The sequence below is a fragment of the Nelusetta ayraudi genome, unplaced genomic scaffold (assembly GCF_046127955.1).
Source record: "Nelusetta ayraudi isolate G7.1 ecotype Tasmania unplaced genomic scaffold, CSIRO-AGI_Nayr_v1 ptg000011l, whole genome shotgun sequence".
NCBI lineage: Eukaryota > Metazoa > Chordata > Actinopteri > Tetraodontiformes > Monacanthidae > Nelusetta > Nelusetta ayraudi.
In genome coordinates, this window is record NW_027466061.1 from 1,397,501 (window position 1) to 1,414,729 (window position 17,229).

Here is a 17,229-nt window from a genome sequence, read left to right on the forward strand (position 1 = left end):
GTGTGCGACTGGAAAGATTCTCTCAGAAAAGCTCGTAGCTAATGGCTTTACGGTTTATTAGGTTAAATGTACCCACCTGACATGCGGGTGCATTTGACTTGAGATGACTTGAGTTGTAAAACTCTAAATAGTAAAGCGATCGCACTGCACAAGAGGAAGAAAAATACAGTTTGGCTTTTGAGGAATTGAAGGGATTGACTGTCCACATTCCATTGTACTCTGTAATCTCTCCTTCAATCCAGCAAAGGAGCTCCGGGGCGATTTAAAAACAAAAAAGTAGGTCAATGGAAGTGATAGAAATGTGTCCTCTTCTTTCTGCCTTTCACTTGGACTTGTCACGCACCTTATTACTACGGACTCTCTCCAATAGCGCGCAGTGCACAGAGGAAAAGAAGAAGAAGAAAGCAGTTCTCTTTCAACCCAATAGAGGCAGGCAGATTGCTGAGTCACTGCAACAGCTTCCTGTGTGCGATGCCAGGAATATTTTGGAAATGATTCATTATAGGCCAGTGTTTTTCAGCTGGATTCATCCAGATTTTCGGGGACAGCCCGGGCGCCTGCTCTCACTTACAAAGTGGTCAATTTCCCTCTCAGGCAGCACGACTGTGGCCTGCATCAGGAGCTCGGCGCCGCTTTTTGCTGCGCTTCTATTTCCAGCTCGCCGTGTTTACAAATGAAAATCGCACGTTTGCCCTGGGAGGGAAATGAGGAGCACTTTGGACGGGCGACGGAAGCTGGCGATTACCTCGTAGCCCCGGCAGAAGTGAATCAGGTGGAGGCTGATTTCAGCCACGGCTCATTTGCAGAGGAATGCGTGTGCGCATTTAATTGACGCGGCAGCTTTCACCCACTCAGGAAATTACCCCAGGGTGGGTCTCCTAAATGACACAAATATTTACTATCAACGCAAACACTGTAATAGGCACATCCACATACGCCCTGCTATGTGAGGTAAAGCAGGTTTTTGACACAGTGCAGCCATCTTCTCATGGTGATGGCCAGTTTAGCCGGGGTTTTCTGCCGGTCACCTCGGTTTTGAACTGCTTCGATGACTCATCAGTGTGATGAATTCCTCCATGCTCTCTCTTGACCCCAGTAAGTATTTCTACTGATAAGTAAGGATGCAGCCCAGACCTCCTCCTAAACTCCTAATCTTGGGCCACGCAGCCCAAGAACTCCACTACTTTGCCCCCAACCTCTAATACAGTAGTGGAAAAAAAAGTTTTCAGACACCCTTACATTTTTCTCAGTCCCAATTCTTGTTTTCCAGAAAATTATTTTGTGCATCTTTTAAAAGGTTTGGCTGAATCACAGACACACAAACAAATAGAAGTAATTTAGTTCTTTACTGTTAAAAAGACAAAATAGGAAAACTAAATTGTTGTAGTTTGTGTAAGCATGGATGTTTCACAAGGGGCGTCATCTTGCTAAAACATCCAGTTCTGAGCTGGTCAGAACAATAAATGTTAAACTGCACTTTGCCACCTTGCTCGCCCAGTACAATACATCACAAATGTATGAGGCGTCCAAAAAATGTTTTCCACCACTGTGTGTTTCACATTCAGTCATCTCTTGGCTTCTCACAATCAAGTCATTTTAATAGCTCTTTAAGTCCCTCCCGGTGGCTTGTTCTGCTTTAACACACACTGTCAGTCTTCGGGCATTTCAACATCACTTCCGCTTTACATGGACGCGCTCTCGGATTTCTGTGTGCTCATGTAGAGTGAACCGTGTTATCCATCACTTGTTTGGTTAATGCATCCAAAGAAATAGGTCAGAGTGCCCTAGTTCTCTTTGTGTGGATGCGTGCGCGGCTGTGTGTATTGCGTTTCAGTGTTATTTTTGCCCTGATTGACTTACCTGCAAAAACATCCTCGCGCGTCTGGCTCTCCCGCTGCTCGGTGGCATGTTGTGCTCTTGTTTACCTCCCTCAAGGTGAAAGGAGTTTTTCGATTCAACTTTCCCTTCGGTGCGCTTGTTCACTTGCGACGGCTCGGGAACAACTGTGTTTGGTCAGGTAGCTTATGTTTTGTCTTATTTAATCATGTCAGGCCATATTGAATTTACAAATAGCGGTCATACCGCATGTGTAAGCGAGCAACCCTGTTGAGTATGTGCAGCAGGGCTGGGCTGCAGATTACATGATATAATAGTGTTTAGGCATCGCCTCGCCTTCCAAATTCCTTTAACCTTGACTCCCCTTAAATGCAGGGAGACCACATCTGCCAGGCTGGTGTCAGACATTAGTAATACACACCACTCGGGCAGCATTGTCACTTTTTATTAACGCCCAGAGCTTTGCATGGACACCAGCTGTTGCATCAAGTGGAAAAGCCTTGGCGGCATGAATAACCTTGGCTTTGACCGTCACTTCTTCAGCTCTTTTACTTCTTTTTTTTTTTTTTTTTTTTCCTGTTTAGGTCTCATACATTTTGAAATGGTTTGGAGAGATTGCCTTTTCTGACGGCGTATGTCTTTTTTTTGTGACCTTAGATGTCGGAATGGAACGTTTCATGTGTTTAGAAGATGTGTTTTGTATGTCTATGACAATGTTTGTAAAGGGGAGCGCATTCAAAAAGTTGAAAGGTGATTAGAAGAAACTTCTATTCATCACATTCACTGTTGTCCAATCAGATTTTCTTTCTGCTGCACTTTCTATAAATGTTAATTGTGCAACTCAGTGCTGTGCATTGTCGAGTTCCAACAGAACTGGCTCTGTGGGGCCATCTGCGTTAATCTTTTCTAAATCTGCCATTGTTCACAATCATGCAGCGGCATCTCGCATTTTTTCCACAATGTTGTGTCTTCCATTTACATCAGCGTTCAACTCAAATTGTGAGGTCTCACACAGACTGACAATGTTGCAGTAACAAGTCAGAAAAGCAGGATGGGCACGTCTGTTGTTGCTGTTAGCATTGTGCCCCGTCACCAGCTGATAACGGCACAATGTTTAATAGCTTGTGCACAAAAGCACAAAATAGCCCTAAACATACAGGCGGCCACGGCATAATATTACAATATTGTCAGTACAACTTTTTAATGATGCGCAGACAGACCAAGTGGCTAATAAAAATCATAAAGCACTGCCTTCAGCCAGTGTTGATAAATGGGGCTGCCATATTAAAAGTGGAACTCTGGTTGACGAGGTTTCTCTGACCTTGCGACATTCTGTCATTCTTGATGATGTAGCTGCGAACTTCGAGGATTTTGACTTTCAAGGTAACATGGAATGTAACCTATCATTATCCTCGACCCAAGCAGCTACTGCCTTTCCCCCCTTACAAGAGGAGAATGACCCTATCATAACAGTTTTTGGTAGGTTTTCGAGGTGGCTTTGTAAAGTTACTTGGAATGTCAGTCCAGACTTTTAGAGAAAGTGAAAAAATAGGTATAAACCATTTAGCGTGTTGCAGGGGGTGCGGAGACAGTTTCATGCGACTTGGCAAGGTCACATTTTTTTGTACGTAACGTGACCTTTGCAATATATATATATTTTTTTTAATGTTAGCCTGCACGTAAGGTCATCTCCTTGTAAGTGGCTTCGACTGCAGTGACCTTTCTGTTCTTGGTATGCTTTTTTGAGTACACGAGGATCAAAAGCACAGGGAGAGAAACTGAAAAGTTGAACATTCAGTGGGGGACAAAGCTTCCCCAAAGGGTGGGTAAGTGATGGCACTTACCCACCCTTTCCACGTGAACGTGGTCGACTGTGGGGGTAAAAAAAAAAAAAAAACACTTTGGAATGGTGCGTGCTCTCTCTCATTGGCTGACATTGTCAAGGATAATAGATAATCACCACTGAAGCCGTAGAGCTGCTCATGGGTGCTGTGGTGTCCCAAAGTGGGGGGAGGGGCGGGGGTCAGGCTTTTTGGGTGCCACCTCGGCGAGATGATGTTAACAGATGTGTAAGGTCATTTTCAATGTATACACCGGGGAAGATAATGTAATAGTAATGCACGCGTGTGCAGAGAGAGGAAACGAGATGGGCTACACGCTTTAGGGGCTGAGTGCAGAGGACAGCCTCCCCATATTAAGGTCGTTTATTTGTTAACTGAGCTCTGTCACTAAGTAGAAAATATTTTTTCACCGCCCTTGCGGTAACAGGGCTTTTTAACACTGTTTATGCCATTACACATCTCTCAAGAGCCCGAAGGCCCCCTGCTTTGCGTCGAGAGTAATTTGTACTAACTCTGAGATAGAGGATGCAGTTTATTCAAGGCTAAGATGTAATAGAGTGCAGTGTCATAGTGTCAAGCTTCACCTCATCTGTTCTGTTATGAAGTTTCTTTTGGCATAAACATAGACAAGGTCAACTCTAATTCCAGCGATTTACTGTAAGCGACAGAGATTAACCAACTTTTCCATGTTGTAAATTGTTGTTTGTTATTTGATTTGTCTCTATTTTTCGAACTAACTTTGTAAAAAGGCATGTGGGTTCATAAACAATATCATCGTGAAGGTAAACAACTGGGCATGCTTGCAGGGTGATCAAAGGTGGTGTTGTGGAGCGTTCCATTATAATTGTGTTAAGCTTGCTCACGGGAAAATAGCCCTAATCCTGAGCATCTAAGATTAGCATGTGAGCAGACGTCAGATGGCCCAGTGTGACCAGGTTGGCTTTTATTGTTGTCAGATTTAGGTCAGAAGCTTAAAAATGGCCTTGAACTGCAATTGACACTGATGGTCCACTCTCAGTTTGAAATTATAACATTCCAGTAAATGTCCTTGACTTGATGTCATCCTCAACTTGTTGGTGTTTTTGGTCGTTAAAACCTCCAACCCTGTTGTTTTTCTTTTACCATTTAGACTTATCTGATCACTGACAAACCGCTTTAATCCCAATTTATGATAGGATAGGAATTGAAATGGCTACCTAGGTGGCTTTTGTGGTTTAATGAGTATATTGATAAGGGTGGACTTCAGACTTCAGTCTCATTCAGCCTTGATGTTCCACGCTCTTGGGTAGTTAAGAACTTGACATCGATTGCAATTTCATATCAACACAGTATATTCACCTTGTCGTTTGGTTTGATTGTCAACAAAATATCGCATCATATGTCACTCAAGAGCAAAAATAGCACTAAAATGATATGCTAGATTGTTCATGGCTCTCATAAAGGGCTTCACTTTTTGAAAGACTTGCAACCCAGCTCACTCTAGGTAGTGGGCTTCAATTTCCATTTGGAATCAAATCAGGTCTAATCTACATTTGTCATGTGTTTGGTTGCTGGGAGAGGAAAGTGCATTGAGAAAAAGGAGCTATGTGCAGTCAGTCTGAAATGTTGCTAAGTAACGGAGGGACAAGGTGGTAAAATGAATGTGATTTAGTCCCTTTGCAAATAGCTGCTTCTAACAGTTTTCTCCCTTCTCTCCTTTTTTCCATTTTCCCTCCCTCTTTCTTCTTAACTCTTGCAGGCCTCCAATGTGAGATCTGCGACACTGAGAGGCATCACTGACAGACCATCTGGGCCTTAGCAAAGACATCCCAAGCATCCACAGCCACGGAATGTGTCACCATCCTTGTGGTCGAATCCCAGTGACTTGTTACTTGCTGCTCACTTAAGCCTGCAGCTTGGATTTAGGCATATAACAATGTCTGGGAGGCTCATTTGCCCCAGATTACCTCCACATGGGATTGCTCTTTCCCCACTGTGTTGACTGTCCCAGACACGGAGGAATTACATCCTGCAAGCGCATCAGACAATCCCTGTGGACTCTGTGATACTGCCTGCTCTCTTCTTTGTATTAAGGAAGTATATGCCAACCATCAACCAGATGACCTAGTGAACTTTTCCTTCACAATAGCAGTGCTGAACTATACGAGGGGATCCTAGTAGTTGAACATGACTTATGGAGAGGAGCCTGGCCCTGAGACACATAAGGATTCAGCTGTTTTAACTTATCTGGAAGGTTTACTGATGCATCCAGTGGTAGCCGGGCCTGGGGCCACGGCAAGCGGAAGGTCTGAGGCTGCCCACAGCAACCAGGAGCCGAGTGATAAAGTGAGTGGACCCTTTCAGTTGCCCAACCATGCACCCATAGCTCCGAAAGCAGGTACCAATGGCCCCACATTGGGCTCTTCACAGCATTTAAAGAAGGCACGACTCCTGCGATCTGGAGCATGGAACGATGGCAGCAGTCAGCAGATGAGTTCACCGCCGGTGGAGATGAACGGCCAGAGGGGAGCTCTGCAAAATGGAACTCTTGAGGGATCTTCTCATGCTGGCGAGAGCACCTTGTTGGCTTCTCTGCTGCAGTCGTTTAGCTCCCGGCTACAAAGTGTGGCAATGTCTCAACATCCTACTAAATCTCCCATCGAGTGCTCCTCTCCTTCCAAAGGGCCACCTGTTGAAAAAGAGCCTCTTCCGGTTTTGGGGTCAGCCTCAAGTCGCTTAAAGGGCCTGATGAGAAAAACCAAACTCCAAAATCACACCACCACACCTTACAGCCGCCGGGGCCACAGCCAGGAGAGACCCTCAGAATCTCCCCGGTCAGCGCACAGCGCGACACCTCCGTCTGTTACCACAGCTTCAGAATCTGTGTCCTGTGCAGAACGCTTGAAAGCTGTGGCCAACATGGTGAAAGTCCGTTCCAGCCCAGCACCTTCACCCAAGCCCAGCGTGGCGTGCAGTCAGCTCGCGCTGCTGCTTTCAAGCGAGGCCCATCTCCAGCAGTACTCGAGGGAGCACGCGCTCAAAGCCCAGCTCTCGGGGAGATCCGCCAGCGAGAGACTCGCTGCCATGGCAAACCAGCAGCACGAACCGAGCAAAAGGCCACCTAGTGTGGGAGGGACCCTGCCCGGAACCCCAGACGCATTAAGCTCCCTATCCGGCCAAAATGGAATGACAGCGGCGACTAGTTCGCCAGTGACGACGGCAACACTCCCTCGATCGGCCCTCGCCAGTCCTCAGAGCCCCTCGTTGCTACGTGGCCACAGTGAAAGCTCCACACCCACTCCCCCTCATGCCTTGAACCACAGCCGTAGACACCCTTCTAGGGAAAAGCGAAGCTTTGACTCGCGTCCAGCGCGCCCCCCTCAAACATGCAGCAGCTTGTTGCTGCTGCTGCTGAACAACCACAACAACCAGAAGCAACTGACCAAGAATGGACATCTGGAGGACAGTTTTAGCATTCCTCCACCCAGCGGCTCCTCTTCAGTCACATCAGATAGTGAGTGTTCCATCCAGGAGAGGAGCCTGACCAAGGACAGCAGCGATGCAGAGAGTTCCTACTCAAGTTGCTCCCCCATTGACCTCTCCATAAGAGCCCGGGCCAATACGCGAGACACAGGGCCCAAAATGTCCAGCCCCTCCTTCCCCTCCACCCTGTCCTTAACCACAACAGTGTTCTCCCCCACCTCTGCTGCGTTAGGTCCTCAAGCTTCCCAACCCACCACGTCAACCTTTTCGCCATCATCTACTGTCGTCTCCCCTGTTTCAATGGCAGTTCCATCCTCCTTCTCTTCCTCCTCGATGTCGACATCGTCACTGGACAAACTAACAGAATCATTGTTAAATAAATGGAAGCCAGACCTGTCGGAAGCAAAAATGTCCAAGAACAAAGAGCCGGAGATGAACCATGACCTAAAATCTCACTCCAAAGTCACCCTTATGCAGCTACTGTTGGAGCGCAGAAATAATGAGATGGTTAGTAAAAACATGGGTCTCCAGGATTTGCCATTAGATATTAGGAAGGCCACAATGTCTCAGGCTGAATCAAAAGGACTAATGCCGTGGGAGGAGACTGGCTCTCAAAGCTGCTTAGACAGACCTGCAGCCACAGCCCAGCCTGTGTACCCACTTAGTCAAGACCCAAGCAGGGAACTATCCCCATTCTCGTATCCTTCCCCCCATGTCCAATCGAGTCCACTAGATTTGTGCAAATCCAAAGCCTTCCCTGCTGAGAAGGCTGCAGAGCCTGCTTTTAGTGCCAGTAAGTTATTACAGAATCTGGCTCAGTGTGGAACAGCTTCCTCTTCCCCACCCATGCCCCCAAGCAAGGAGGTGGCCCAGGAGCTCGATGGCAGCAGACCCCTCACCTTGTTAGAAAGGCTCAATGCTCCCATCCACAGAAACACAAGCACTCCTTTCTCCGACGGCCCGTCGGGTAGCGGCACTCCTGTCAGTCGGAAGGAAGCCTCCCCACCTTCGTCGCAGATTGAAAACCTCCTGGAGAGGCGTACCGTGCTGCAACTTCTCCTCGGGACGGGCTCAGCGTCCGCCACGGCCACCCGCAAAGACGTGCCCGGCGGAAGCATGGCCAACGAAATGGCAGGGGGGTGCTACGAGACGAACCCCGGTTGTTCGGGTGTCTGTGACGGCTCCAGCGGGACCCCTTTTGACATAAAGGTCAAGACTGAGATCACAGAGAATGTGGCACTGTCCTCCACCTTGTCTGACGACTGCCGTGGCAGAAAGAGACCCAGTAGCTGCGAGAACAACGGCCCCCTTTCAGACTCTCAGCAAGACTCTAGAAAAGAACCTCGGCCTGCAGAGGTCATCGCAAAGTACGGCCTCCTCAGCCAGTTGCTCAAACAACAGACTGCTACCTACTACACGAGTGCTGCTATGCAAGCTGAGTCACAGCCCTCGCTTGTCAAAGAGAAACAGTACGCGAGTCCCAGTCCAAAGAAGAGGCGCCTCTGCCCCGATCGAACTGACGCTTTGAACAGGATCTCCTCCCCGAAAGCGGTCGACTACGGTGACACAAACGTTTTTCCTTCCGCTGCTGTGAAGGAGGAGCCCGACAAGCTGAGGTGTCCAAAGGAAGAGGAGGCCTCCTCCAGGAGCCCGCCCAGCGAACCCCTGAGCCGAGAGAGCCGGGGCTTCAACGTGCTCAAGCAGCTACTGCTCTCGGACAACTGCCTGAAGGAGCTTTCCCAGCACCCCCGCGGGACGCCCAGCCCCTCGGTCCTGCAGGCCAACGGCAAAGCCAATGGCAGCATTCTCAGCCAGCCTTCCCACAATCACGGCTTCCTGAACTTGCCCAGCTGGCACCCGCACGGTTCCCTCAACTCAGGGCTTCCCAATAACCTGAGACCACTGCCCACACCCCCCGCAGGCGACGGCCTCGCCTGCATGCCCTGGGGCCGCCACCCATCCTCGTGGTCCGTCTCTCAAAAAAGGGACCCCCCTACCCTCATCAAACAGGAACCTAAGAGTCCAGCGCGCTGGAGTAGTCAAGACAAGGAGGGGGAAGGGGGTGAGGGGGAGGAGGAGGAGGAGGACGGGGAGAGTTGTGACTTGAACGCGGACTCGCCACGCCTCTCCCGCTCCAACCCCATCCTCTACTACATGTTGCAGAAGGGGAGCATCCAGCTGAGGAAGGAGGTGAGGGATCAAATGGAGGAAGCGCAGTCGGTGATCAGAGTGAAGGAAGAGCCCTACAGTGACTTGCATGCCTACAGCCCCAGTCTGCGCTCGAGCCCTCGATCACCCAGCCACAATGAAAAGCACAGCCATGACAGCCAAGGGCTGAGCCAGTCGTCTGAGTAGACCTTTTCATAACTGTTAGAAATAAACGATGATGATGATAATGAAGAAAAAAAAAAACTACTTTTCATTTGTCCCTTTATAATGACTTGCCAAAATGTTTTGATGTGACACATTACAAAGGAAGATATTTTTAATGAAGCGGTTCACAATTAAAATTTCAATGCGTACTTGTCGGAACGGTTTTCTCAACTTTTGCAGTTCGGTAAGGCAGTGGTGCAAAAAAAACAAATCTATCTTTGCAAAGTCCGTAATCCTTCACCACATCCTTTGATTCCTTGACGATATCTTAATTTTTTTGGTTTATGATTGGTATCCCTTCTCTTTCGTGTAACATATCACAATTCATTGTCCGCGTTGTTGCCGGCCATCAAACATTTAGAGAGAACATTACAGGCAACATTTATTATAGATGACTCCCAAATTGTTCGAGCTTCTGTTTATTTTTTATTACTGTTAGAACATTTTCACAGTGACGCAGCCCCATCAATTTCACATAAGATCCCAAATGAAGTCATTCCTGACACACAGTGGTCTATTACAAGAATGAAAAGGATAAATCAATTTGAAGGAGGACCTTGAAAACAATGTTTATACTGCAACAGATCAGTGAGCTTGCCAGCTCGGTAATTGGTTTATCTTGCTATTCTGTCCAGTTTCATGGTGTGGCGTGTTTACCAATGAAGTGAGAATTATCAGCTGAGGCTTAGATGTCAACACACAATCGTGCTACGCTTCAACGTATCTCTAACCATCATTGAGTGTGGCGTTCAAAGGTGCAAGCTCATGGTGTTTCCACATTGTGCAGTTTAAGAGAGATGGGCCAACCGTCTGTGTGCGTGTGTGCACGTGCGCGCACGCAGTTGAACGACACTGTAAACGGGTTTCTGGAGCAACAGTTTAAAGGCTGTAGTGTCACAGAAATACAACTCTCATCACTTTTCTCATGTACACAAGACACGTTCTGTTGCGTGAAGTGTTTGGCTTCCACCATTTCATACCAAGGAGCACCCAGAGTTTGCACTATTGAAGCTAAGCCCTCTCTAACCCTTTCATAATTTCATGGCATGTATTTCAAAAATGTCAGTATTGTTATGCAACAAGAATTTGACAGTTTGTTTTTGTCATATTGTCAGAGTTCTGGTTTATGGCCCTCTTTATTTTTATTTTATTCTATTTTTAATTTTTTTTGTGGTTAGTCTCTGAACTCAAAATGACAAAAAGCTGCATGTTAATTACGAGAAGAACACTGGTACATATTGGTTTTGAAATCATCTGGATATGTGTGCCTGCCCGACAATAATAATGAAGACAATTTTTTTTTTGTCTTGAAGGACATGTGTTATACTCCTCGTTTTGATTCTTCTGTTTTGTTTTGTTTCTTTTTTTTTAATTTACACACCACTGTCTTCATTTAATGTTGTGATCTTTTTAATACATATGCTTATGGAATATGGTTCAATTAATGCATTTTCACAAGGGTTAAATATTTGTGTAAATAGTGCTTTCAGTATGAAAGATGACTATTTTGTAATGTTTAAAAAAAAAAAAGAAATTATCCTAGTTTTTATTGCTCTGTTCTGTAAATATGAAATATATACGTACAAGTGTACATACAAAGGCAGAGGATGCTATGCTCATCTTTTGGTTGGTTTGTTCTTTGCATGTGTCTCTATGTGGTAAATGATAATCTATCCTGCGCTGTGTCGTGTAATACTGTCTGACTCTCCTCACTGCTGCCTGTTGCATGCAGACGCATGGGAACTACCTGTGTATCCCTACTGGTGATGGGGGAAAAATGTCAAGTCTTAAAATAGGTCTTTCTTTCACAGACGGGGGTTCATTTAGAGTATGAATAGCCACTGGCTGTGGAGCGAGTTGATTAAACTGTGTGGAATAATAAATGTGCATTGAATATTTTTTGTCATTTTCTTTCTGTTACTGGTTAACAGAGCTCTGTTTAAGAGCTCGGGGATAAAGTGGGGGATTGAAGTACAATCATATGTCTGCATTGTGCATCCGAGAAAATGTTTGTAGCAGCAAATACATAAATATATATATATATATATTAAAGATGTTTCATTTTTTTCATGTGAAGATATGAAATATTATTTCATTTCTTATGTTTTTTTGTTTTTGGTGTTCATTTGCACTGATCTCTCAAAAATAAAGTACTAAAATGCATGACCTAGTATGGCTGTGTTCCATTCTTCTAGTTTGTGCCCTTTGAGTGTCAGGCGAGTGCAGGTACCTCCATTTAAACATATCCTACTTTTTATCATTAACCTGTTAAATGTCCCGTGTAGTTTGGTTCATGATGGCAGTTTTACAGAGCTAAAATACATTATGTGCATCAAATGTGTTACTTGCTTAAAAGATACCCCATGTTAAATAAATTATTGTTAATAATTGAAATAATAACTAAAGCCACAGCACTTTGTCTGTAATCAAAGAGCCGTTCACTGGAGCAGAGTGAGAGGATGTCCTGTATTAGATCTGAAACTTCTGCTTCTGACTTGGCTGCCATTGACTTCAGTGCTGAGTCTTAACAAAGGCAGGAAAGACACCGAGAGGAGGGAGGACACGTGGAGGTCACCAGATGCACCCTGGATGCCTGAGGAAGTGCCTTACAAAGTGGAACATATTGGAAAAAGAAATATTATCAAGCACCTTAAGTAAAGGACGTTTTAGAGCCCGTACAACCCTGTGATTCCCGTCCGCTCGAGAGAATTGCCAATTTTGCGGAGTTTCCTTGATGAAGACTTCAGAGCGGCGTCCTGTAGCGTAGGACTTGTGAAAGGTGAACATGAGTTCAAGCTAAATTTCCCCTGCTCTGGGTTATAATACGAAGTCCAGCGGGCGAACAGACGGCTTTTTGTCTGCAGTGCACTTCTGAAATCGCAGTGCAGTCCCTCAGTCTTGGCTTCCTCTTTTATTTAATACTCCCCATGACTGACTGCACTCTCTTTAAACCCAGAATAACCTTTCCCCTCTGTGAACTTCTCCATTACAAGATCCTTATCGAGACTGAACTGCCGACGACCCCTTGATTTCCTCTCATGTCTGAAGCAGCGGTAAACATAAAGGCGGGAGTCACAAGTTTAAACTGAGGTCAAGGTGTAAAACTCGACAATCGGCTGTTTGTCTGTGGTTTTCTCTCTCTCCCTCTGCAGTCGCCTGGCCTCGGCGAGAGCACGAGAGCACGAGAGGATGTGAGCGACGTGCAGCACAGCCACCGCTGACCTACCACATCTCGCAAAGAGACACAGACACCCCGATGCTCCGAGGCCATCGCAAAGTTTTGCCTGAAGCCAAGGATGCAGCTAATCCTCCGTCTAACAACTCTAGGACCGTTTCTCGTGTAGCTGTAAAGAGTGGAGAGTCTTCGCTGGTTGTCGCAGTGACCGGAGACATCCCAGGCTGCCGACACTGGCCAGATGCGTATCAAGAGCACCTCAAGTCCGACAACAATTTATAGATTCAAAGCAGCGCCCGCGGAAACTCCTGCCCCCAGAAAGGAGGTCATATTGGTTTATTTTCACAGTGTTGTACCAGTTCCCTCCAGTTCCTGTTTGCTTTTGAAGACATACCTCTTTGTGAAGTCTGTTCCTCCGCCCCGCAGTCATGGCCTTTGCCCCCCTCCTACTCCCTCCCCTCCCCCGTCTTGAACTGACCTGGCTGATCTTGTTTCCCAGGACAGGATCATCGTCTTGCCTGCAGCTGTGGTAGCAACCCCCGCTCCCACCCACCCAACCCCCACTACTACCGTACAGCTCTCACCTTCCACCCCCACCCAGCAACACCTCCAAGCTATACCTTTGTAATGCTCCATGTAAATTTGACATGTGGTCGTATTTTGTAGCTTTTGTTTTCCCCCTTTCATGGCGGGTGGTGTTGTGTTGTGACCCTTGTCACCCCCCCCAAACCCCCTTGTCGCCTTGCAATAGACGACATACAAACAAAAGTTTGGATACTTTTGAATGGCTCCGCTTGCCAAATCTACAGAGGATGGAAACGTTTTGACAAAGGATCAAGATAAACGGCTCCACCAGATGTTCACGTCCTGAAGTCAGAATAGAAGAATTGGGTGCTTTGACTGGTGTTTTGACACCTGGCTGCTTGCTGAAGCTTCCTTATTGGCGGCCATGTGTGCGAGTATGTAAACAGACTGGATGAAATATTCATGTGTGGCGTCCCTGCGGTCCACGGTTCAGGCTGTCAGCTTGAGGGATCTTGGCTGACACTGAAGGAGCATGGATGATATTTGCCATGTCGGATAAGCACAAGGGTAAATGCTTTACAAGCTGGCTAGGGAGAACCAGTGACGTCAGTCTCCTGAGTGCTGGTGTCTGCCCACCTCCACCAGAGATAGACTGCGGGCTCCAGAAGTTTTTACTTAATACATTTTAACATTTGTAATCCATGAAGACCTAATGTGAATTCTCTCTTTAGTCTGTATTTTTAATTCTTGGTAAGATCCCAAAGAAGACCAGTACAAAGTTCTGAGAAAATGATCTTCAGGAAATGTGATAAATGTTGCTTTCCTGTGTGTTACATCACCAAGTGATGGGTTGTGAAATGAGTGGACTTCGAAATAAATTTCTCGAAAGATTAGAATACTGGAATAAGAAAAACCTGCATGACATTTAGCAGATTCGCTGAGATGTGTTGATGCAGTGTGACCTTAATCTTGTGGGCAGTCTAAGGGTCAATTAGGATTAAACATGCCATATTTAAATGTGCAAAGTTTGCCCTCTTCAACTAATTGTGAAGTCAAAAAAAGTATCTTATGCATTTTATAGGATCTGGAGGAAAGTTTGTAGTTTAAATAGTAGTCTGCATAATATTATAAAGAAACAGAATTTTTAGTTTAACTTCAGTCAATATTTTTGAATGGTCTGCGCCAGTAAAAACAAAAAAAAAAGAAGGTTATTTTGCTTTTCCTCTGTTCTGACTCTGCACTCTCTCCCCTGTGCTTTCTATGCTGTTGCTGTTGCCACTGGTCATTTACTCTCTGAATACCACTTCTCCTATTGTGGTTTAAGTGTATCAAAAGCGTTTCTTATTATGCCGTCAACATAAACGTTTGGGGCTGGTGTAAAACTAAACTGGAGCTCTTGTTTAACACCTACAGCCATCAGAGTTACCTTTGTCACACGAAAAAGTAAAATGGCAGAATTTAATCACATTAATGCAAGATCAACATTGGACTACTAAGGAGCTTTGTTAGCCTACTAAAATGAAATGTGTTGTATCTTTTCTTTTAACTATGACATTTTGCTTTTTTCAAAGGAAAAAATACATAATAAGAATAAATACACATTTAAAATGTGAACATGTTCCATCTATTGACCTTTTTTAAATGACACTGACAGGACATGACTGTTAACTTTAGAGATCAGGAAATGGTAGGATGGGGGGGGATCTTCATTTGACGAATATGTTGTCGAGATTGTGCAACATCCTGCCAGGACAGAATGTAACCCTTTCATTATACTGTTATAAAATTACTTGTTGACCACCAAATAAATCCAGGTTTATTTTGGGAAAACTTCAAGAAAGCTTACTGAGAGGTTGCATATAAACATTTATAGGGTTTGACGTGTTAGAACAATATGTATATACTGAAATTAGGAGAGTTAGAAAATTATTAATTGAAACAAATTTGTGGCAGTAAATATTTATGCTTTAAAAAAATGTTGCTTATGGTACACAATCTTTAGATAAAGATGACAAACAGTCTTTATAGGAAATATTTGGTTTTAGTAACAGGAAGTATCCCCTCTAGCGTGACCACATTTCTTTTCATAAAAAGGTTTTTTGAAAAGTGTGAATTCATTGGGGATGTTGATCTGAGGCCCGTTTTAAGTGTAAAAAGCTAGTCCTCCATGGGAGTAATTCAGGGGGAAGACTTTCCAAGGCTCAGGTTCAGTTGATATATCACCATATAAATTAATATATAGAATATATATGCCATATTTTATTGATGCAAAAAACATAAAGTGTACAGCTGAAACCACATTCTTGTGGCGCTGAAATGGAAATCACAGAGAGAACAGGGTGGGATTGAATGTCCTTGTGTGAATAAAGCTATTATCATACAGCCTCGAGGCTCGCTTTCAGGGTTCTGTTTGATTCCCAGCAAACAAGTCTGAGCCCTTCATATCAGCCTGTCATCCAGGTATTCGGTCTGACTGCAGCAGATACCGCCAGACGTCGCCAATTGATTCATCAGGTTGTTTTGTGACTGGGTTCTTGACGGCCTACTAAATTGTTTGACTGATAGGTGCACCTCCTGGGGCTTGGCTATACGATGTGTCAGCCGCAATGTGAAGACTGTTCTAGTGAGACGCTCAAGGTAACCTTTCTGCACCCTGCTGAATCTCTCAGTGCGCTGCTGCACATGGGCTTATAAAATATTAATGTAAATGCAGTGCTGAAACTCAAAACATCCGTCTTCAGCGTGTGCATCATCCTACTTGGTTTGCCAAATGGAATTTTTTATTTTTTTATTTTTTATTTCCGTTTCCGCGTTCTTGCTACAGCCGCGCGTCTGTCGTTATAGCTTTCCCGTCCTCGTTGGCTGTAGGGAGATATCGCCATCTGCTGGACAAAAGCTAAATGACGGGGCGTCGTGTCACCCCAGCGGCTTCAGAATGTATATATTTTTAATGTATTCGTTTTTATCACTTATTCATGTGCATGCATCAATGTATGATCATCTAAATCCTATTCTTATATCCCAGCAATATTCCCACTGATCATGTTTATATCTATATGTATAACTCCCATAATATGTACAGCTAGATTACAGCTAACGTTAACAAAGCTTGTTGACTTCTTCAGATAAAACTCTTAGAGCAGCGCTATCCCTCCCATCTCAAGGGCTGACCTACTTCTTTGTGAAAGGACCGTGCTCTTCAGCTTGAACGGACTTAATCTACTGCTGACAGAGACAAACTGTTTGGATGTTGGTGAGATTATACTGTATCTTTTCGGGGAGTAATCAGGTCAAAATCAAACAGCTGAATTATTTGTCAACATATGACAGGTTGGCTCAGCTATGCCGCCATAAAAAACCAATAGCAAATCATAATGACGGTGGGTATTTTCAATGATCGGACCCTTTAATGAAAGCGTCACTATTGCTCCGATGAATTCTTCCTTTGTTAATCAAGGGTCTGCGTAAGAGATTTGCTGAAATAGAAAGATATAAGAAATAGCCAGGTCATCTAGATTTGCAACGTTTGTTGTTGTTGTTTTTTTAAGAAATGTAATGGATTCAAGATGAAGGAATGCTATGTGATAAGTGTCACCACAGTTTTTTAATGAATGCTGATTTTCATAGGAAACAGCTGTCAGTACTTTGAAAAAAGGAAGTTTTGCTCTCTCACAAGGAAATATAATTATTTAGAATGAGTTTTACTGATAAACATTTAAACATGTACATGTGTATGCAGTCATTCAAGGCTAATGTATCTATATGAGTTGCAATTAAGAGACAAATGCTTCCCACATAGTGACTTGCCAACACATCTGTATGATGTAAGTTCATTCACAGACTGAACAGCTGAAGCAACATGTTTGCATAGATATGACAACACGCTAAACATGCATTTAACATAATAAATATGTATACAATAAACAGAGCAGATATACTGATGATTATAAACACCCATATTTTCCCTTGTTCCATTTGTTCACCAGGGTTGAGAGATAAAGAAGCCACGACGGCTAG

At 44.7% G+C, this 17,229-nt stretch overlaps 1 protein-coding gene across 5 annotated transcripts in view; it reads left to right on the forward strand.

Moving 5' to 3' along the window:
* nrip1b (nuclear receptor interacting protein 1b) overlaps positions 1-17,229 on the forward strand; it is a 167,045-nt gene that overhangs the window by 23,631 nt on the left and 126,185 nt on the right. For all 5 annotated transcript variants that reach the window (XM_076019936.1, XM_076019939.1, XM_076019938.1 and 2 more), the window contains one exon: positions 5,416-10,320. In XM_076019936.1, the coding sequence (XP_075876051.1) occupies positions 5,844-9,494 (3,651 nt within the window). In that variant the 5' untranslated portion in view covers positions 5,416-5,843 and the 3' untranslated portion in view covers positions 9,495-10,320. The remainder of the gene's footprint in view (positions 1-5,415; positions 10,321-17,229) is intronic.